The sequence below is a fragment of the Lactuca serriola genome, chromosome 3 (genome assembly GCF_051521515.1).
Source record: "Lactuca serriola cultivar US96UC23 chromosome 3, Lser_US96UC23_V15, whole genome shotgun sequence".
NCBI classification, from domain to species: domain Eukaryota; kingdom Viridiplantae; phylum Streptophyta; class Magnoliopsida; order Asterales; family Asteraceae; genus Lactuca; species Lactuca serriola.
The window spans coordinates 36,876,446-36,898,419 of record NC_136410.1 but is presented as its reverse complement, the minus strand read 5'-3'; the positions used below and the strand labels follow the sequence as shown (position 1 = coordinate 36,898,419).

Below are 21,974 nucleotides of genomic sequence, written 5' to 3'. Positions count from 1 at the left end.
TCCACTGGTATCCCTTGATAAATGGTCGTCAATGCCATTTTGTCCTTCTTAACTTCAACTGGACCTTGACAACATTGGATAATGAAGTGTGACCTGACTATCTTTTTCACCATTACCATTGTTTCCTGTCATATATTTGGGCATGCACCAGGTTTGCTTTGATAATAAATGTTGGTATTAGACATGGACAAAAGAGGAACACAAGTCTAAAGGGCAGGAAAGTAAAACAAAAATGAACACATAACAGGAGGGCAAATTCTGCACTTTATTCACATAACAGGAGATAATACTAAATGGGCATATTGCCATCCTATTTAAACAACTAAAGCAAAGCTAAAAACTAGGAAAGTGACTCTACCTATCTGCATAAAAACAGTAATCACATGCCTATATGGGTTGGACTTATTCAATTAGCTAGACTTGGTAAAAGGGTAAATAAAACGTGCATAATGACAAACAAAGGCTCTGAATTATTTTGACAGTTTGTGTACCTTCTTTTCCATTGTCATGCACTCCTTGATAACAAAAACAAAAGGAGAAGAAGCAAATTAGTAACCAAACATAGAATTGATGTTCATATATAGGGAAAACATTTCAAGGAACCAATCAATTAAGTACAATAAGTTGAAAAGTTAGTAACGAAACATAGAATCCTTGAAGATGTGTTTTTTTATTCGACGACGCTTGTTATCTTGTTGGTCAAATTACTCAAATCCAATTAAACAAAATTTCAGAACCTGAAGATGCGCTTTTGATTCGACAACTTACGTTGTTTTGTTGGTCAAATCCTGCCATCAAATTATTACCACCATCGGATTCTATTAATGGTAATCTTCATGAACAATCATTTATGGAGTATTGGATGACTTCGTCCAGGTTCCATTTGGAATCGATGGTCTGCTTCTTCTTAGTCTTGGTCTTGGTCTTGGTCTTCTTCATGTCTAGTTCCATTTAGCATTAAGAAGAAATCATCATACAAGAAAGATTGATTTCAATGAGTTTAAAATGGAGTCGGCGGCGTTGTTAATCCAAAATTTGTTAGGGGCCCATTTTTTTATTTTTGCACGCCTTCATAATCAACCAACCGGCTTTGTTTTTATGTTTGTAGATTTATGCGTATTGCTTAGATTGATAAGGTTTTGTTTGTTTTTTAGATTTTTATGTCTTAATATAGAAATATATGGATATAATTTATATTTTATTTTCTAACAAAAAACCTGTTAATTTAGCATTGCGACTTTCCATTTCTAACAAGTCTATCACAATCTATCGCTATTTTGTTGGCAAAATATTTGTTGTTGACCTCCGACAAAGTTGTGACTGTTTGTTTGGTATCGAATTAGCGACAGCTAGTTTGGTCGCTAATCATGGTTAAAGTTTTCCTATGCCGTTTTATGCGACGGCTTTGTATCCACGGGAAATCCGTTGTTAAATCCCATCCCACAGCGACAGATTTGCTGTGGTGTGTGAAGCACAGAGTAGACCAAATTAGGAAGGTGGTGGCCAGCGAGGAGATCACAAGGGGCAACAAAAAGGGTGTTTGGTAAAGAGGTACACAACTGAGGGGGCATTATGATTATTTTATCACTATAAAGGTTAGAGAGATCTTGAAAGTACAATGAGTAAACGTGTAAGAAAAAAGAACGACCTAAGTTAGACAAACCGGAAAATATGTTTTGTGACTTTTAAAAGTTACATTTACACATAGCGATCGCCACACATATGACATGTAGTCATGTAGATGTCACATAATCAACATTAGTTGTGCAAGCTAAAAATATAATCAAGCTGCAAGGTGGAACCTTTTTCCATGTTTAAAGAGATATGGTATACAAATTGAAGGTAGCAGAAAACGAAACATATATGAAAATATGTTGCTACTCTACGACACTTAATTAACACTGAAAATTCTGAGTTTCTATATGTTTTCCATTTAATTTATATATGATATCACACTACAGATAGCTAGGCAGATAATGGACAGCGTACAATATTAATATCCATATTCATTGATATATGTAATGAGATATACAAAATCAAACAAATACTCATGAGATTTGTTACACATATATAAATATGAAATAAAACAACAACATAATTTACAAAACCAAAATTGAATCAAACCATCACTCACTTCACTTGACTATCTGTTTAATTAATTGCCTCCTTTAAGTCTGCCCTATAAAACAACAAACCCAGCACCATATATAATATCCCAAAAATAAATAAAATTAAAAGCCGTTTTGTTTTTTCAGTTATTCCCCCCTTCAGGGATCAAATTATGAACACTTTGTTCCGTAGGTGTCCCCGGAATATACGGGACAAAACCACGACCCCCAAAAACAGGACGCATAAAAGCATTATCAAACTTTCTCCAATAATAATGAACTGTATGAGAAGGTGTTGAAAGAAGCACACGTAGATTCGCTGGATGGAGCACCGATGTTGCTTCTTGACCCCCTCCAGCTTCCGGGTCCCGCTCATTTCCTAAAAGCGGGACCACAAACGATTTTGGGCTCGTTGGCTCTGACGAAGCCATTCGCGACATGTTTTTAGATGGAGGTAGCAATAGCCTCACTAGAGGCTTTGTTATCAATCCAAAAACCTACCCAAAAAAAAATATATTAAAAAAAAACAAACAAACATGTTATGTTAAATAGTAACCAAGATTAAGAGTACTTTACCACTGTACTGAAAAGGACTACAGTGATTGTACTTGTTATCATGATTGCATTCCCACGCAACTGTGTATGACCTAGCCTTGTGAACTGGACCATGAACAAAAAGTTATAGACTAGTAGAGACTTAAAACCATGATAGATGTTATAACTCATGGTTTAAAAAAAATTATTAAATAATTGACCTGGTTATAAGCAAGGGCCATGGACACAGCACCTCTCATAAGACCAGCCCACCAAATCAAAACCTTAAAATATCAAAGTTTAAGGTAAGAAGTTGAGGATTTATTTTTAGTATGATGCTTAAAGTGGAAACATGAAGATTAATAATAAGATCATACTTAGTACTTACTTGCTGCCTAAAAGTAATTTTCTCGTGTGCATTCTTCTTTGCTAAGTTGGCTAAAAATGATAAGGGGAAAACAAAGCATCCTCTTCCAACCAAAACTAACCCCAGTAAAATTGAGCTCACTCCGATTGATTTTCCAGGGCTGACATACCAAAAAAAAAAAGAAACGATTATGACGAGGATGAGAAGGGCATTTACGACTTTTGTATCATTAACATCGGTTTCTGTCCAAAGCACAATAAACAACACAGTGCAACTTGTTTTGTTCTATTCTGTCAGATGTAACAAATGGATTGGGGCCTAAGTTTTATGCAAAATACCTGTCTTGTACGAAGTTCCATTTTTCAATATCCAAAGCATCCATACCAACATAAAGAAAGATAAAAAGCTCTGAAATAAACGACAGTGTTGCAAAGGCATGCCTGAAAATATGAGTGAGTAAAGATAGTGATGAGCTAATGAGTTCTTCAAAAATATAGTATTACAATTAGAGTAGGTAGGCATACTTGGTAGTGACTCTTGATTTTTCTGTAACATTATGCCAAGTGTAATGGGACATTACAATTCCACAGAAGAATACTGTGAGAATGCCACTCAAATAGAATAACTGCAAACATAGAATAAGTGTTATTTATTAAGTACCTAACTAACTACCCAAAGCTTATTAACTAATATAGGTTGAAAGCTAAATGTGGGAAAAATCTTACTTCAGCTAGCATATATGACATATAAGCCATTAGAATCATGATAGCAACTTCTCGATCCGTTGAATGTCTATAATTCAGCAACCCAAAGAATAGTTTTTTTTATATATAAAAATATCAACTTATGAAGAAAAAAAAATGCAATCTATAATTCTATGTACCTTCCAAAGTATAACTTTTTTATGATATACGCACTTAACAGCCCAGCCTGCATAAAGAGAGATAAAATGCCACGTCAGACGTCACATGATCATGTCTTCCAAGACAGAATTTAATTTTTTAAATGCTGAATATTTAGGAAAATTGTTAAGAATATGGATAGATGAGACTCACACCAGCTCCTAAGACTGTGCTTGTGACAAATAAATAGAAGAAATTTCCTACTAACTGAAATGCATCACTTGTTGTGATCCTACTTAGATCAAAGTTTTGGACTGCATTGAAGATCACTACTGATGTGGCATCATTCACTACCCCTTCCCCAAACACCAAACTGTACAATAAAGGGGTCTCATCTTGATTCAGCACCTGGATTGTTAAATAAGATAATATGTTATCTCACAAACAGGGTCTAATACTTTAATTATGATTATATAAAATCTTAATGATGTTTATTGACCTGCAAAGTGCAAACAGAATCTGTTGCAGAAAAGATTGCACCTAAGGCTGGAAAGGAAAAAAAAAAAGTTGGAAATGTTAGGAAATTAAGAGACATTAATGAAAAGTGATAAAAAGTAAGGAGTAAATGATACCAAGAAAATCTCCTAGGTCAAGAGAGCCAACATTCATTCTTTTGAAAATGTTTATAGCCCCTGTAAAAAGAAGTTAGACAAAATTGTTCATATGTGATAATTTACAAAATCTACATATATTTTATCATATGATAAAAATATGAAATGGAGATTGTATTAAAGTGAAGATGTTGGTTTATACCATATGAGATTATGGTGAAGGATATTACAGTGCCAATAGCACCAAATAGCACAATGGTCATGAAATTGCGGAAAAACTGTTTCTTCTTTACCTGGAACCTGTTGATTTTTGATTGCAAAGAAAATAGAAACATTCAAAGCAAACAGATCATAATTCGTAATCATATATAACTTTTGAAAAGAGTAAAACACACCCTGCATTGAAGATGATCGGTGGAAGAAGGTAAATGAAGAAAAGGTCTTCACTAAAGACAAACAGATGTGAATTTGTTCCTCCAGTACTTAACAAAATAATAGCACCGGTGCATAGACCCTGTCATTGTCATCCACGAAAAAGTAACTATTAAATTCAAATTTCTCTTTCTCCTTTGATCACCAAAAAAATTGACCAGAATTCAGAATTCCTGTGATCAAAATCTATAACGATTTCATCAAATTCCAGAAAAATAAACGTATTGTTTCGATTTTAATGATTAGCATAAATATACTTACGATGAATAGGGCGGTGATAGATTCATTCATCCACCGGCTCTCCTCCAAAAGATGGCCAATCACGATACAAGCACAAAGAAGAGCAACAAACAGATTCATATTAACAATGGAAGCGTACTCTGAGGTGCTAAGTGTAGTAGTATTCATCTTTCCAACCAATGATCCTAAATCAGCCCCCATTGTAGCCAATTGATCAGGCCCTTCCATCAAACTAACGACCAATATCAGAAGCCCTTCACCTGTCAAAACAATTCGTAAATTAAAAATTCACAATATCACGTCGATAAATAAACACATGAAAACCTCAATGGGGGTCGCCACCTCCAATTATTCATACAATCCCACTTCTGTATTATATAAAAAACGGATACATACGGATTTTAGCGTTAAACCAAAAAACGAATACATACTGACGCAGACGCACACACAGAGCCATGTATAGAGTTGAAATTACCAAAACGATAGCATAGATCGACGAATTTGAACAACGTAACAGAGAGATGATTCGGCCTGGATTTCAACACTTCAAAAAAATGAAAACGAATTCTGAACGATCGGCGACAATATTAGGTTTCACTCTCCAGAGAAAAAAGGAGAATGCTGGAAGGCCACGAACAAGAAGTGGAGGTATTCATATATGGAGGGAGAGAGAGAAGAGAGGGGCAAGTTTAAATATTGCTCAAAATTTTCAGGACCCTGAGCTATCCAACACGTACAAATTGAGTCCTTACAACTTAATTATAATCAATGTTTTTCCTAAAGTATCAACTATGCGACGATCAGTCCCTTATATAACTTCTACAAGTTTTGTCGTTTGAATTTTATGCGAGCGATAAATTACTCTATTAGTAACATTATTAACATAAGAAAAATATATGATAATAAACTGAAAAATCATGAAGATTAATTAGAAACAGTTTTTAATTCTAAGATATCCTAATAATTATAATATTTGTTTGACATGTTACAGATAAGTGATAAATTAATTTATTTTTTGATCTTTTTTAAGTTGAAATGTTTAACAATTAAAATAACTTGCAAACGAAATTAAAAGCTAGCTTTTTAAAAATCTAGTTAAACTAACTTTTCATAAGTTTTTTTAAAAAAATTATAATTATATCCGTAATTAATTATAAAAAAAAATATAGTATATTAAATGTGTTTTTATGTCATGTTATATATTTCTACTAGTTTCTAAGCATTTTTTTCAAACATTATTTTTTATTAAGTGGTTTTTCAGCTATCGTTAGTACGTCAACTGACTCTTTAGAGTAAGATTATAATTATAAGCTTTTTACGTTGTCATTTTCTTAAAAAAATGTTAATATTTTATTATGTTTTGTAAAATTTACTATATTTAAATGTCACACATAAAACTATGTTACACTAAACAACAATAATAATCTTATTTGTAAGAGAGAACAACTATTAACCCGACTTCATTTGTAATGATGTACGCAATTTTAAATAATGAACTTTTTAAAAAGATTGACTTTTGAAAGTTTCTTTAAGGGAAAGAATATAGAAGACTTTGAATGTTTGGGTTGGAAAGGTGATAATTGGTTGGAGTGGGGATGGGTCTCAAATGTATGAGTCGTGAAAAGAAAGGGGCTGAAAATAGAGAAAACAAAAGTTGGAGGACCCACAAGCAAATAATAATGTTCATACCAGGTTACACGCACTCATTTCCTTTTCGTTATGCTTCCATGCTGACCACTCATTACTGTCATACTTTCGCTCTCACTCGCTCACTTTTAAGGCACCATTTTTGCCCTTCCCCACGCCTCTTTTACTAAGTCCATACCAACTGCTTTAAAAATGACCTTGTTACCCTCGGATCTTTTTTTTACACTGACTAAACAATAAAAACATCACTGTGTTTTTATAATCTTTTTAATATTTTTTGAAAGTTTATTAATTTTGCTGGTAATTTTTTTGTAACTGGTATGGTCTGTTGGTATTCTTTAGATTTTTTTTACACTGAAAAACAGATAAAAACATCACTGTGTTTTTATAATCTTTTCAATATGTTTGAAAGTTTATTAATTTTGCCGGCAATTTTTTTTGGAACTGGTCGGTTAGTATTCTTTATTTTGTTTTTAGTTATAAACATTTACACCTTGTCTTCCAATTCAACTTAAAAAGGAAAAAAAAAATGATAGAAATGTGAAAAAAAAATCTTTCAATTTAAAATGATAGAGAGAAAAAAAAAAAAAAAAAAAAAACAAAATGTTAAATTTTTCTTTTAATTCTCTTCAATTCAGGGACACGAAATACAAATTTATTTTTCTTTTATTTCTTTTCTTTTCTCTCCTTAGTTTCTATCACCTTCTTTTCTTTTATTTGCTAAAACACAAAAATTAGGCGTTATTTGTTAATTAAAAATTGATATTGATCCACCATTATACGGGATTTTCGAAAAAAAATCTTGCAAACTCATATGTTATGTTCTCAGAGTTCTTTTTGAAGAAAAGAGATACAAATAAAGAAGAGAAAATGAATGTTTTTAAGTTTTTTAAGGATGGAAGGGAAAGAAATAGGTGTTCTTGAGTTTTTTCTTAAACAGGGAAAGAAAAGAAAAATAAAGGAAGTATCTTCTCAAGTTTTATTTGTAACATCCCTAACTTTTCGGCCATTTTAAAAATATTTATTTATGCTTATTTAAAACAGAGTTTATTTATAAATGCGAAATTTGTCCCATAAAAGTATTTCCAGAGAAATATTTTCCATTGATTATTAAAAATTATGAGATGTCATAACTAATACAAGAAGCATAAACATAAATAGACATTACAGTATCTTAGACTAACAGTCTATATATCCTTCAATCTTTCATCATTCATGTACCTTTGTACCACTACATGTGATACAAGGAAACTGAGCGGGTCAGGTTGGAAAACTTGGTAAACACATAGGGTTTCCAACCCACATTATTATTATTATTATTATGTTGTTTTAAGTGTGTGTGTGTGTATGTATGTGTATATATATATATATATATATATATATATATATACACCACATCAAATAGATTAATCCCCATTACACATTCCCGTTATTCTCACTCTTCGGTCCTAAATGATAATCTCAAGAGACATATCCTAGAGGATCTTTATAACGAGTAGACAACATTGCATCGGGGATTCCTTAGCAATACATGTCAGTAAGACAATCATGAGGGGGATAGAGTACTCGAATGAACATACAATTCATACTCACGGATAGTATAATTTATTAACACCTACAGGTTGCGAGCTTGCTAGTATTCCATTGAACTATTTAGAAGAGTCTGAGATTGTCATCAATACTCTGCTAGATGGCCGCTCTTAGTTGGGTATGGTCTCTGTCACACCCCCAAACCGAGACGGTGGAAACGTTCAAGGGCGGAGGACGTCATGTACAATATCATCACAATTGAATAATAGTAATCAAAGCAACAACAACCATTGTAATGATAATATAATGGTTACATTGTATTTGAAACCTAGCTTGAATGACTCTGAATGTATATAGTAAAAATTAAGACTATAAGCTATTATGCTCCGTCTTCTTGAAAACCTGTGCAAATACATTCCTACTGGTTTCCTGAGAATACAAGTAATTTTGAAAGTGTATCAACATTTAAGTTGGTGAGTTCATAAGTATTTTGTTTTAGAAAATAAGTTCTTTGTTCCTTGAAAATGTTCGTATATTCCTCCAGAAAATCATATATTTTCTTAGTAAAATGGAATGTAATCTTAGTCCCTTCGGACCAAAATGTATAAATGTTATCGTATTCTTGAGTAGTAATATTACGTAGATTTTAAATTTGTATAAAAACCCTTTGGATGCATGATTTCAGAAATGAAAGTTGTTTTATACTTGAAAACTGTGCAATGTAGTTTTATGATGATACAACCCTTAAGTATGCAAGCTCTTGGGTGAAAGTTACTCCATATATGTGAGTGTCTGCATCATAAAATAGTGTACTCCTAGAAAGACCTATAATTTCCTTCTATAATCCCCCAGTGTATATAAGTTATATAAAAATCAAGATCGAATAAACCGTCGAATATAATGGGTCTGCCCTAAGCCCACAACCAAACAATGAACAGGATCTAAGGCATACTCAACCATTTCCAAGTCGATCGTGTCTAAATTTTATATAACCCTGTCGTATACCCGTAGCAGTTATGTATGGAATCTAACCATTCTAGACGAAATGTAGTCTTAACTACCCTAAGACCGATAAGAGTGAGTGTTTGTTCTTGGAAATAGTGTACTGCAGTAGTGCATAATTAGAACTTCTTTCTTTGTAAATGTAATGTATGTTCAAGAAAAATCCAATATTTTCCTTATAGAATGAGTCGTAGTCTTAAAGCTCAAAGAACGAATTGTACAAGTATCTTCCATACTTATGATAGTAAGTGCAGTTTTAAATAAATAAAACCCTTATGAATGTAGGAATTCTCGTAAACTATATGTGTCGTTTCCCTATGTAAGTTATTATAACCGTGCAATTTACATAGTAAGCATGTTTCGACGTTCTTCAGGCGTCGGACTGTTTTGACATTTGTCACCCCAGACCTGTCGGTCTAACTATTGCAAGCAGCTTAGGGTGCGGGATTATCAGTCCCAATATAGATCTAGACACACGCTCTCCCTACAAGAGATTATGGTTATAATACAGTACTTTAAACAGTACTCTAAGAGCACATTGAAGTAGTGCCTCACAAATTTGATTCAACGAGTTTACGTGTAGAGTAAGTGAAAACCCTTTTTGAAATGTAAGAATCCCCGTAAACCATATGTGTCGCTGTTTCCCTATGTGAAATATTATAACCATGTAGTTAACATAGTAAGCCTATTTCGACGTTCTTCAGGCGTCGGACTATTTTGACATTTGTCACCCCAGACCTACCGGTCTAACTGTTGCAAGCAGCTCATGGTGCGAGATTGTCAGTCTCAATATAGATCTATACACAAGTATCATGCTCTCCCTACAAGAGATTACGGTTATAATACAGGAATTTAAACAGTACTTTAAGAGTACATTGAAGTGGTCTCACAAATTTGATTCAACGAGTTTACGTGTAGAGTGAGTTATGTTCGTAGTGTTGATGTACCATAAACTATACCTATTATAGTTTATCATAGGTGTACTTTCCTTAGTATGTTCGTAGTATTAATGTACCATAAACTATACCTATTATACTTTATCATATATGTACTTTCCTTAGTATGTTCGTAGTGATAATGTACCATAAACTATACCTATTATAGTTTATCATTGTGTACTTTCCTTAGTATGTTCGTAGTGATAATGTACTATAAACTATACCTAATATAGTTTATCATATGTGTTTGTGATGATGAAGGACCCTTATATAAATGCCTATTTCTATTTCATGAAAGCAATATAACATGGAATACAATCAACACTTTAGCTATTTATTGTTATACACTTTGCTCAACATGTTACAAAGTGTTAATGAACTTATAAATTATTTAACTAGTTTTAACTTTTCTGTCACTGTTTTTAGAAAATTTATAGAAAAATCATTGTAAGTCGAAAACTGAATCCGTAGTTTCTTCATAATTTTTATTATGATTTTTAGTGGTCTCTAACTAGTGTTGAAATGTCTATATTCACAGACTGGTCTAAAATCATTTCTGAAATGATAGGCATTTTTGTAAAAAATTTCATAAATTGTAGGAAAATTGTATGAACGTGTCCAAGTAGTCCTTATAAAGGTATAAACCTGAACTAAATGCATATTCAATAGTTTTGCAAAATATTAAGTTTAAGATGGTCAAAACAGTTCGTGAATGGACCATAACTTTTCTGACGAAAGTTGTTGTTTGAGTTAAAAAATGTTTTGGTGTTGTAACTTGTATTCCCCCCCCCCCCTTCAAAACTTGAAGAAAACATGAAAATGTAGGGGTATGAACTCACCTTCTGTGATTTCTTGAAGAATGGAAGGTTTAAGATGAAGAGTTTCAAGTCAAGAACACTTGAAAGATGCTTGGAGATTTGAAGATCCTCAGAACAAATATGTGAATATTTGTGTAACTAACCACAATTTGTATGAAGATCGTGTAGAAGTTTAGAGAATACACTTACTAATACAAAGGAGGAAAGTTCAACAGCTTCTTGGAGAAGTTGTGACTGAGAGAGAGAGAGAGAGAGAAAGAGAGAGAAGCTTGATTTTGGTGATAACAAATGAAATCTTAGAGAAGTGAAACAAATCTCTTGGATTTGTCCGAAAAGGTTGATTGGATGGAAAGAGTGTTGTAGAATCTAAATGAATTGACTAGTTACATATTAATAGTGACATAAAGTTGTCATAAAGTTGATATGAGAAAAGTCAAAGAGGTATTTTATGTACTCTTGATATTATCCTAAGCAAAATATGATTTATATGAGTTTAGAGGGCTTAAAATGTCAAAATTATGTATTTGGTGAAAATCTCACGTCAAAAACGGGCTTAAAATGCAAAAGTGGTCAAAAATCGGACAAGAGAAGCAAGAGGGTTTGTTGCTGAGAGGGTTTGCAACAAGAAGGTTCGCTGAGAGGCTTCGCATTCGAGAGGCCTCGCATCCGAAAGGACTCGCATCAGGAGAGTTCGCATTAGGAGGGTTCGCATCCTGAGAGGGTTCGCTGCGAGAGGGTTTGTAACGCCCATAGATCCGGGCTAGTCAATTTAGAGACGATAAGCGTCAAAAATGACTTTTTGATAAAAAGATTATTTAGAATGAATAATCTTAACTAAGTTGTAGTATATGTTACAAGGATTCCGTACATATAAAGAACGCCGAAATCCGAGTTATAACGAAGAAGTTATGACATGTCGAAGTTTCGCGACAGAACCGGCACGACACAGCGCGACGTAAAAAGTGAATTTACGTTAGAGCGATATTTAGCCTTAGCAATCTAAATGAAAGTCGTAGAATACGTTAAACCATGAGCGTGCATAAAAAGAACACCCAAATCTGACTTCGTATGAGGAAGTTATGACTTTTCGAAGTTTCGACTTAGCGGTATGCAGCCCGAATACTCGATTTGAGACCGAGCGGTTTTTAGCCAAAACAATCTAAATGAGAATTGAAGATCTCATTAATTGTAGTAAAATGATAAAAAGATAGGCGAAAACGGACATCGGATGAAGAAGTTATGATTTTATAACGGAGTTTTCCTGTCCCGGCCTACTAAAAATAAATAATAAAAATAAAGTCAAAATTAGCCGACGGAGTCTAAATGAAAGTTGTAGATCGTAGTCTCACCTACGCGTGGATATAAAGAACGTCGAAAACGGAGTTCGTATGAGGAAGATATGAATTTTTGAAATTTATTAAATATTTTCGAAATTAAATTTAAATATAAATTTTCGATATTATCCAAGGGGGGAGTCACTGGGCTTATCCAGGTTACGCCCTGCGTAACCTAAGAGTACGCCCCGCGTAAATCGTAGATCCAGACCCTATAAAAGGGAGTCGAGTGCAGCCGATTCATTTGTTCATTTCTTCCCTTTTTCTTGCGTTTTTGCATCGTTTTTCGTGCAAGAATTATCCCGAAGCCCCGGTATCATTCCCGAGCCCCGAAGCAAGTCCCGAGGCCCCGAAGATCCCGAGAAGTGCGATTCCCAAGCCGAAGCTCTGCCCACGAGAAGTTCGATTTTTGTAGAGATCTTCCAGATCTGCTGAGGATTACTACTTCTACAAGCCGTAGTGTTGTCCGATCATCTTCTAATCAAGTGAGTGTGTGGTCACTTTCTTCTAACACATAAATATTAAGTATTTGCTATGAAATACGTGCTACGTGTATAATATTTTGTTGTTTATTTGAGATGATTGTGGAACGGGTGAATTATATAAGTCTTAATGAGTTAAACTATATACGTATTTTGTATCTAAAGATATGTTGGGTAGAACATGAGTAGATGAGGTTGTTGGTAGGTGATAAAATATGGGTTGGACCATGAGATAAAAGAATAAAGAGATAAACTTGTTTTAGATCTGGATGTATGGATCAAATCAAAAGGTTAGTTTTAGATCCGAGAGTATGGATCAGATCAAGAGATTAGTTTTAGATCCGAGAGTAGGGATCAGATCAAGAGGTTAGTTTTAGATCCGGGAGTACGGATTATTTATTTTTGAATTACGTGTTCATTCGATAAGGTATCATGTGTATAGTCCCTTTTAGGAACGTTATTTTAATACAAGAATTGATTAAAGTATGAAATATACATATGTATGTGAAGTATTTGTTATTTTCTGAAATACCTGTTAGATATATTTAATGATATACAACGTACGAATCAGATATGGTTCAATATGTGTTAAGATGTATATATATGATATTATTACTTAAAACCTTGTGTTAAGTATACACTAGTTAATCTTTTTCCTAAACGGAGATAATATCGGGAATTGATTATAAGTATTGTAGGTTTGCCTAGTGATGGGTTAAGACCTAAATGGGATGTTTAGTTCAATTAAGTTTGGACATTGGGTAGTCTCTTATTAAGAGTACGTGCGTTGCGAGATTGATGATCAGTGGAGTACGTCCTACGTACATAAGTACATTTTATGTACGAAGTCTTTTTCAAAGCTCTGTGTCTTGGGTGCTGCTTGTGCCAGGGTACTATTATGTTCTCGGGTACGATTCTTTTGCATACCAAAGTACTATAATGTGCCAGAAGTATTATCATGTACAAAGTCTTTTTGACAATTTTGTGTGTCGGTTACGGGAGCGTATGGGAGTACTCTAGTAGTATTTCCCAATACTTTTATTTTGAGAGAGCTTTGGAGTCAGCGTTTCTTTTATGAAGTGATCGACCGAGCTTCATATGTCAGCGTTTTCTTTCACGAAGTAATTAAGGGAACTTCGTAGACTGCCTAATAAAGTGTGTCGGTTATAGACCACTGCTAGGTATGTTTGGTGTTATATTGCTGGATAGGGTGCGTCTGGGGGTTAAATACCTCATGTATTCAGGCCACTGCTAGGCAAAGTTCGATGTTGGGATAGGTAAAGTCTGGGGGTATAATACCTCATGATAGTCAGACCACGCCTAGGTATTGTTATCTAGATAACTACCCCTGACTTAAAATGTCTTGTGGTTCTTTGTTTTACGAACGAAGGTTCGTGGTGAAACTCATTCTATTCCCCTCATTTGATGTCTTTATTGATCCTCGTTTGCTGTTAGGGAATTTCCAAAGCAGCTTCGTCAGTTTGTTGTTCATACCGATTCCTTAGGCTAGATCTCGTAAGATCATAGTATAGGGTCAGTATGTGGAGATCGACGGGATGGGATATATTGTTTTAGAAATATAATTTATATGTGTTTATAATATTAGTGATTTTACAGGATCGAGATATACTTTATTATCACGTTGTTTGAACTAAGAGCTTTCATACTCTGTGTTCCTTAGGTGATTGGGTTCACCAGGGATATTCGAACTAAGTATTAATTAGATATTTGAATTTAGTGTTCATCAGAGATAATTGAACTAAGTGTTCATTAAGTGTTTGTGAACTAGGTGTTCATTGGGTAATATTGGAACTAAGTGTTCATTAGGTGTTCTTGAACTAGGTGTTCATTAATTATTGTGAATTGCGTATTCACTAGAGGTAATCTAAGAACCTTGGCAGCACTAGACATTGTGTCAGTTCCTTAGGGAAATCCTTAGGAATGAATAGGAGAAGGGAGAGATCGAGAGAGAGTTTGTCAGTAGCCTTTGTTAGTGTTTAGCCCCGTAGTGCGAGGTTTGTAGACCCCACTATGCCTCGTTATGAGTGTTATATGCCCCCGAAGGGTACGTAATAGTGCTTTATAGAGTCGTGACATCACTCACCCTACTTAGGGTTTAGAATTTCTGAACATATGAAACTTCTGAGTGATTCTTTGTATTAAGATGGAGAGTTGTACACTAGTAAACATAGAGTAAGTGCTATCATACAAGTACTAGTTGAGTTGACCGGTTTGACTCGTTGACTTAGTTTGACTTTGACTTGATCAGAAATTGACGGTTGTCACAGTCTCTCACCATTATTTTCTCCGGTATGGTCTCTCACCACTTTTCTATCTTTGGCTTTGTCTCTCACAGTTATACTATCTCTTTTTTCTCTCTACCCTTTTTACTCGATACAATATAAGTAGAATATATATATATATATATATATATATATATATATATATATATATATATATATATATATTGATGTGTATATAAATGCACTAGTTTTAGTCCTACTTTTAAGATATAATCTAGACACACAAAGGCAGTGGATCTGTCAATTGGTGATATAGTTGAATAAGCAGGGTATCGAACACAGGGAACGGTAATTAAACTAATAACTAGAATTAACTAAAACAAGTAATAGAAGTAAATGTTTTCTCTAGTTTTGCAAGACTAGAAACTTACACAACTAACTAATATGCTAATTAAATAACTAATAGCTAAAGCAAGTAAAGACCAACTAAATTCAATGATAATAAGGCTTCTGTTTATGTTCAATTCATTTACTCCTATGGTTGATGTTATGGCAAGTGCAATTGATTAATTGTTATTGGCTATCGATTAAAGTGATTAGGTTCACATTCGCTATTACAAATCCTTAGAAAACAAATTAATTTAAGCAATGATCAAGTGATTAAACTAATGAATTTCCTAGTTAGTTTGTTCGGGTTAAATAAGACTTGTAATTAGCTAATCAAATTACTAATTCAATTAACTTCTTGTTGATGGTTTATCACACAAGCTCACGCATTAATTTACCCATATTCTAGTTAATACTAGTTTCATATTCGCTATTCCTAGGCACATAACAATGTTTTCACACAAATCATATGGGATAAGCAATTAAGAAATGTTCATGCAGCTTAATTACTTGCTAATTAACATAAAATAGTTGTGGTTAATGAATAAGGTTCTTTAACAAGCTTAATAAAACATAATTCACCAATAAAAAATTAATCCAACCATAAATCAATCCATAGTTGTAAATTTATCTACCCTAAACAAAAGATGAAAAGTTTTACTCATAATCACAGCAGATAGTAACTCACAAACAAGTCTAACAACTCAAACATGGTTCAAATAAAAGATAAAGTAAAGAGTATACTAAATTTGACTTTAATATCCTTAAAATTGAAGTATAGGGTTGTCTTCACGAACTCCAAAGCTCCAGCAGCACCTTAATAACAAAGTAATCCCAAGGAGTTCCAGAGAGAGGTTTTAATTCGGCAATTTGGCTTCTATTTATAGTCTTCAGAAAACTTGATGGGTTTTGGTCATAAGACATCCTATGTGCTCATACAAACCCTAATGCTTGGATCTAGGTTTCTCTATTGTACATGCTTTGAATCCAAGACTATAAACCCTAATTCTAGCATATGGAAATCAGAATTCATATGTAAATAGGTTTAAGAACATACCTTGATTGTTATATAGCAATAACAATCTAATTCCTCCTTGAATTGACCTTGGAAAGCTGAGAGTCACAAGTGTCACTCCTCTAATGGCTTACAAACACCATAAGCAAGTGGAGAAGGTATATAGAAAGAGGAGAGAGGTTAGAATTCGTCTCTAAGACTTCTTGGGAAGGGATACACGAATTCATGAGCCAAGGGGTGTTTATATAGGTGTAGAGATAGGGTTTCAGTCATTATCCTTATCTAGTTGCTTATCCACAAAGCAACCCATAAGATAATCCTTGAATCGTTATCATACTCGAATTCTAAGGCTCTATATCCTTAAATTCGTCCAACCCAATAATAAGATAACTCCTACCTTATTTTGTAACTATCACATAATCACAATTCAGCCCCTCTAGTTTAATTAATTACATTTGATCACAAAACTAATTCTTAATTAATTATTGACCAATATTAATTAAACAAATATGATTTCTCCTTTAATATATTATTCTTATAACATATTAATAAATCATATTATCCTCTCTCTATATATATTTCTCCAATCAAGTTGCTTTGGTGAAGGCAACCCAAAAGGACCATGCACCATCGGGTCAAGTACATACCAAAATAGTTATGGACTTAGACACTAATCCAACAGTCTCCCACTTGGATAAGTCTAATAACTATTCTGCGTATGACTTCGGATCCCGATCTGCAATCGTAGCTTTCCAAAGCCGTTGTCAACTCTGATCATATCAAATACGCGTGTCCTTAGATAAGGGATCATATATTCCTCCATTCTAGATATCATATGAGATATGATTTCAAATCATTCTCTTTGTACTATATCTCGATTCCCGATTTATGACGACTGACTAATTGGACAAATCAAATTAGCCCTAGCCCGGCCGAGCATTTACGTTTGTCATCACTAAACCATCGAGGGGCCCTAAGATATCGCTTTTATTCTACTTTGGATAAAAGGAATGGATAAACTTTGATACAATGCTTGCTTGCACTTACTAACCAAATCACACACAACAATATGTTTTATAACACCAAGTTACTAGTGCGTTTACATATTATGAATGTGCAACCGATTCGCAAGATACAACTCACACATCTCGGTTTCAAGAATATAAGATGTTATCGTCTCACCAATCACTCGTGATACAATTCATGGAGTGATCCAAGTGAGCGTGGGTTTAATCCAATACTCAAATCATATTCATAAGCACTCATGAATGTTGCAGCAAACATTTGCTTATGTCTAATACTCTTTTAGACAATCCACACACCAATTCACGACAGTCTTCATTCATATCTACTTCCAACATATGAACGACTGTGGCCCGTTTGAATAATTCGATTATTCTTAATAAACTCAATTATTCTGAAAGTCAAAACATGCAAATGTGAAACACAAGAATAATACTAATCCCACATGGCCTCAAACCTTTGAGTATAAATAAAACGCCTTTTATTTATCACCATATTGATTACTCATTATTTGTCGTTTCGGGTAATCAACTTCTTACTTGAATTACAACACTTGTCACATGCTCCTAGCATGCACACAATGTTTACCTATGGTTCTTACTTTGTGAAATAGATCATATTGAACACATTTCCAATCATTCTCATTTCTCAACTCCAAATCCTTTTTCCATAAGTTAAAGAATATAAAATTCTTGCTACTTATAGAATATGCTAGATTCTAACATTCTATGCAACTTATCCTTTCGTAATGTCACTGCACCAAAGTCACAAAGACTATTGCCAATGATATTACAAGGTCCTCTATCGGAGATTGTTACAAGACAATTCCATAGACGTGATGTCTCTCACTCAAAGTATATTCTTTGAACATCCTTTTGCATAGAAGTTTCTAATCTAGTCATAGATTTCTCAATATTCAATTCCCAATATGGACACACTTCCATATGTTCCATATGACAACTCATTCTTAATAGAATCTTATCTATTCGTAATGATATCGATACAGTCCATCCAATATGGAAACATTTCCATATTTTCCAATACTATACTTCCAACTACTCACAAGCGACCAATCCTCGTCGAACTTTGGGTTGTCCTTTGATAGTTTTTAATTGTTTTAGTCAAAACCAATTCTAGTCCCTTTTCCCTCTAAATGCGCTCGACATTTGGAAAATTTTAGAATGGTCCAACATTAAAGCATTTGCAATCGATCCTATACCGAAGCGTATGGGACACGACGCATAATGTTTTATTTGCTATGTTCTCAAAATTCGTATTGTGAAGAGGGATGCCGTAATCATAATCGAAATTTTAAGAACACACTATGTACCTTAGACTAAATTTTATTATTATTCCACAACCTAAGCCTTTAGATTTGAAATGAAGCATAATATTCTCTCCCTTAATTATAGCAAAACAATTCTTCAACTATTGCGACTTTGCAAAGTATGACTCTTGTTTTCTATAATTAATATTGCTAATCTTGCAATACTTTCCTTAATAATCATACAATCATAACATTTATGCTCCCACTATCATGATGATTATTATAAAACATAACACTTATGCTCCCACTAGCTTCGACATGTATTCATAAACATCTTAACTTTCAGAAAACAATACTTATTGAATTTCTTAAGTTCATGTTTCTAATACTTAGTGCTTTGATAATCCTTTATCAATGCTTCTTGAACTTATACACATTTGCCTTCGATAGTTCATATGTGTGTCTAAACAATTAAGACTGATTGCCAAACCTCACAATTCAAATTATGGAAAGGGATACTATAACCATAATCGAATTCGAGAATGCAATTTTACAATCACTATCTTCTTAAAATCTCTCTTAGTGAAAGCATTTCTTCACAATCATTTTCATGAAGGAGGAAATCTTATGACACTTAGATTTGAGCGGTGTATGTGTTCTTATCCATGTGAATTTGTTAAAACTAAAGTTTACGACAAATTCAAACTCATATGGACCGAGCTTTCTTAATCTTGATTTCTTGCCTTATGGTAGCACAGCTGCCCACCATGTCTTCCAAGTAGTTAAGCAGCTCACCTTTTTCTTATCAATGTACCTTTCATTGATTAAGGTGCTTTGCCTTTTATGCGTTCAAAATGAGAACTCATAGAACTCTCATGCATAATTAACTCGATTGGATTGGCACAGAATCAAAATAATGTCATCACGATAGGTTGTAAACCTCAACTCGTGTGCTAGTGATGATCGATAAGGTTTATTTGATTTGTTCTTGAAACCTTTCAAGACCATTAAGACTCCCACTGAATCCTTGACATATACGATTCTCTTGTCAAAACATTTCTTGACAAACAAATATTCAAGAGTTAGTGTAGTTTTTATCAAAACTCCTCATAAATTGGTCCTAGTTGATCTTTGTCTTATCCAAGACATCACAACTTTCCACATTTAATGAAAGTTACAAACCTTCTTAATACCTTTCACTCAATGTCACAATCTTAACTTCAAGATTTGTTATTGGAACGAAGTATGATTGACTTATTGATTTAACCATTTCTTCAATTCTTGATTCCTCTTCTTAGACATACAATTGTACTAAGACTCACTTAGAGGATCAATTGATATATGGTTCTTAATCATTAAGACCTATCATAAAACATAAAAGGTACTCTCCCTTCATCTTAGAATGGAGTAACTTTTATCTTTCTGCCTACTTGATTCTTCTTATTCGTTCTGCTATTGATTTAAACCCTTTAGTCAATTCAGAATTACACCTAATCATGTAAGTATAATCATATTTACTAAACCTTTAGTAAATCATGATGAATATCTCGTTACTCTTATGGTGGACTTTTGATCACACAACTTTGTGTACTCGATCTCCTAGTCCTTCACTTGACACTTTGTCAATGAATTAGTCTAATTTCCAAATATGAAATTTCTCATTCATCGTGCAACCAAGTTGCGTGATTCCAAATTTCTGTCCAATTGAAACTTTGGGCGATGAGAAACTCTCCCTATTTGGTAAATCCTTAACTTTCCATAAATAACACAATAAGAACCAAATCCATTATTGCTAATAATAGAAACATTTTAACATCAATTTTTCATACACGCCATTGCAAGGATAAATAAATAAAATTTAAAATCAAAATTTATTTTATTGGGGAAAAATTTGTCCTTACAATGCAATTCATTGAAAAACTTATGCTGATACATCTTTCTTAGCAATCTAATTCTAACTCTAAGTAGTAGCTCAAGAATCTAATCTTCGAGAAACGCGATCGAAATCCATTCCTTCACGGTTAGATTCTGCTCACTTCTTCCCTTAAGCTCCCTTTCTTTTCTTCGATCCTACAAAACATCAATTGTAATCTTATTACATTATGTATTAAGAATCTAGAATAGAAGCTTAAAAGAGTTAGTAAATGGATTTTACCTATATTAGAGCCATACGTTTCGACTCTCCCATCTCTTAGATCTCTTAGGTAAATGGGGCAGCTTCGTCTCCAATGCCCCTTCTCTTGGCAATAAAAGCAAATCGACTCTTTTGGAACAGGACATGGAACTACTTCGGACATCGCCTTTCTCTTATGATCAAACTTTTCGATCATAACATGTATTTCGTTGCCATTGTCTATATCCATAGAGGTCTCGAAGGCAGATTCACCAATCAACTTTGCTTTTCTATTGCGCCAAATCATTGCAGATTCAGCAGCAACAAGCATATAGGTGAGATCTATAAGGGTCACGTCGTAGTTCATCATATAGTACTCTTTTACGAACTCACTATATGAGTTGGGAAGTGACTGAAGAACCCAATCAACAGCCATTTCCTCACAGACAACGGATCCCAACATTCTTAACCTATCAATGTGTGACTTCATCCCTAGGACGTGTGCACACACGGACTTTCCTTGTTTATGTTTAATTGCCAAAAGGGCTTGAGTGATATTGAACTTTTCAAGCCTTTGAACTTGTGGGTTAGGGAGAATAATTGGAGGAGGTAGAGGAAGTGAAGCACCCGGGCGTAGTATAGTGTGGCGGTTGAGCCAAAGGGATAGAGTTCTCCTCCAAGGAGGAAGCACCATTCTATTTATAGGGGACAATTAGGTCAAGGGGAATTAGGACAGGCCTTAGGCCAGCCCAATTCAGGCTCAACTAGCAAGGAGTTGGGCAAGGCCGCCTGAAGGCGCCAGACGGGGCTAGCGGGCGCGTACGCGATGGTCATCGGTTCGATTCCGATAGTCGGCTTTTCTCTATTTATTTTATTCTATGTTTTACATGATTGATAATGCATCTTTGAAATCAAAGAATATTGAAAAAAAAATGTTTTCCTCTTTTGGCGAAAGCCCTTGATTTATTATGTGATAGGAATTTCCAACTATCTAACGAAAAGAATCCTTTTCTTTTTCTATATATAGAATATAAAGATCTG

The 21,974-nt window shown here is 34.0% G+C and overlaps 1 protein-coding gene across 2 annotated transcripts; it reads right to left on the bottom strand.

Moving 5' to 3' along the window:
* Nucleotides 1-1,977: 1,977 nt before the first annotated feature.
* LOC145091928 (sodium/hydrogen exchanger 1-like) lies at nt 1,978-5,788 on the bottom strand. 2 transcript variants are annotated; one of them, XM_079029763.1, is made up of 15 exons: nt 5,610-5,788; nt 5,156-5,502; nt 4,858-4,976; nt 4,665-4,762; nt 4,484-4,543; nt 4,351-4,397; nt 4,065-4,259; nt 3,893-3,939; nt 3,735-3,801; nt 3,534-3,634; nt 3,348-3,449; nt 3,031-3,169; nt 2,864-2,926; nt 2,685-2,768; nt 1,978-2,605 (listed from the first exon to the last, which is right to left on the bottom strand). In XM_079029763.1, the coding sequence occupies exons 2-15, from the start codon at nt 5,360-5,362 to the stop codon at nt 2,252-2,254; spliced, it is 1,683 nt and encodes a 560-aa protein (XP_078885889.1). In that variant the 5' UTR covers nt 5,363-5,502; nt 5,610-5,788; the 3' UTR covers nt 1,978-2,251. The 2 variants fall into 2 exon arrangements, with proteins under 2 accessions (XP_078885889.1, XP_078885888.1); XM_079029762.1 differs by having other exon boundaries at nt 5,156-5,394.
* Between the last annotated feature and the right edge of the window lie 16,186 nt (nt 5,789-21,974).

What these genes read in the sequence shown, in the direction of transcription:
- LOC145091928 (XM_079029763.1), bottom strand. Translation starts at nt 5,362, where the DNA reads ATGGAAGGGCCTGATCAATTGGCTACAATGGGGGCTGATTTAGGATCA. An exon ending in AAAAAGTTATACTTTGGAAG is followed by an intron (nt 3,802 to 3,892) that starts GTACATAGAATT and finishes GCTGAATTATAG; the next exon opens with ACATTCAACGGATCGAGAAG. An exon ending in AAATTACTTTTAGGCAGCAA is followed by an intron (nt 2,927 to 3,030) that starts GTAAGTACTAAG and finishes TGATATTTTAAG; the next exon opens with GTTTTGATTTGGTGGGCTGG.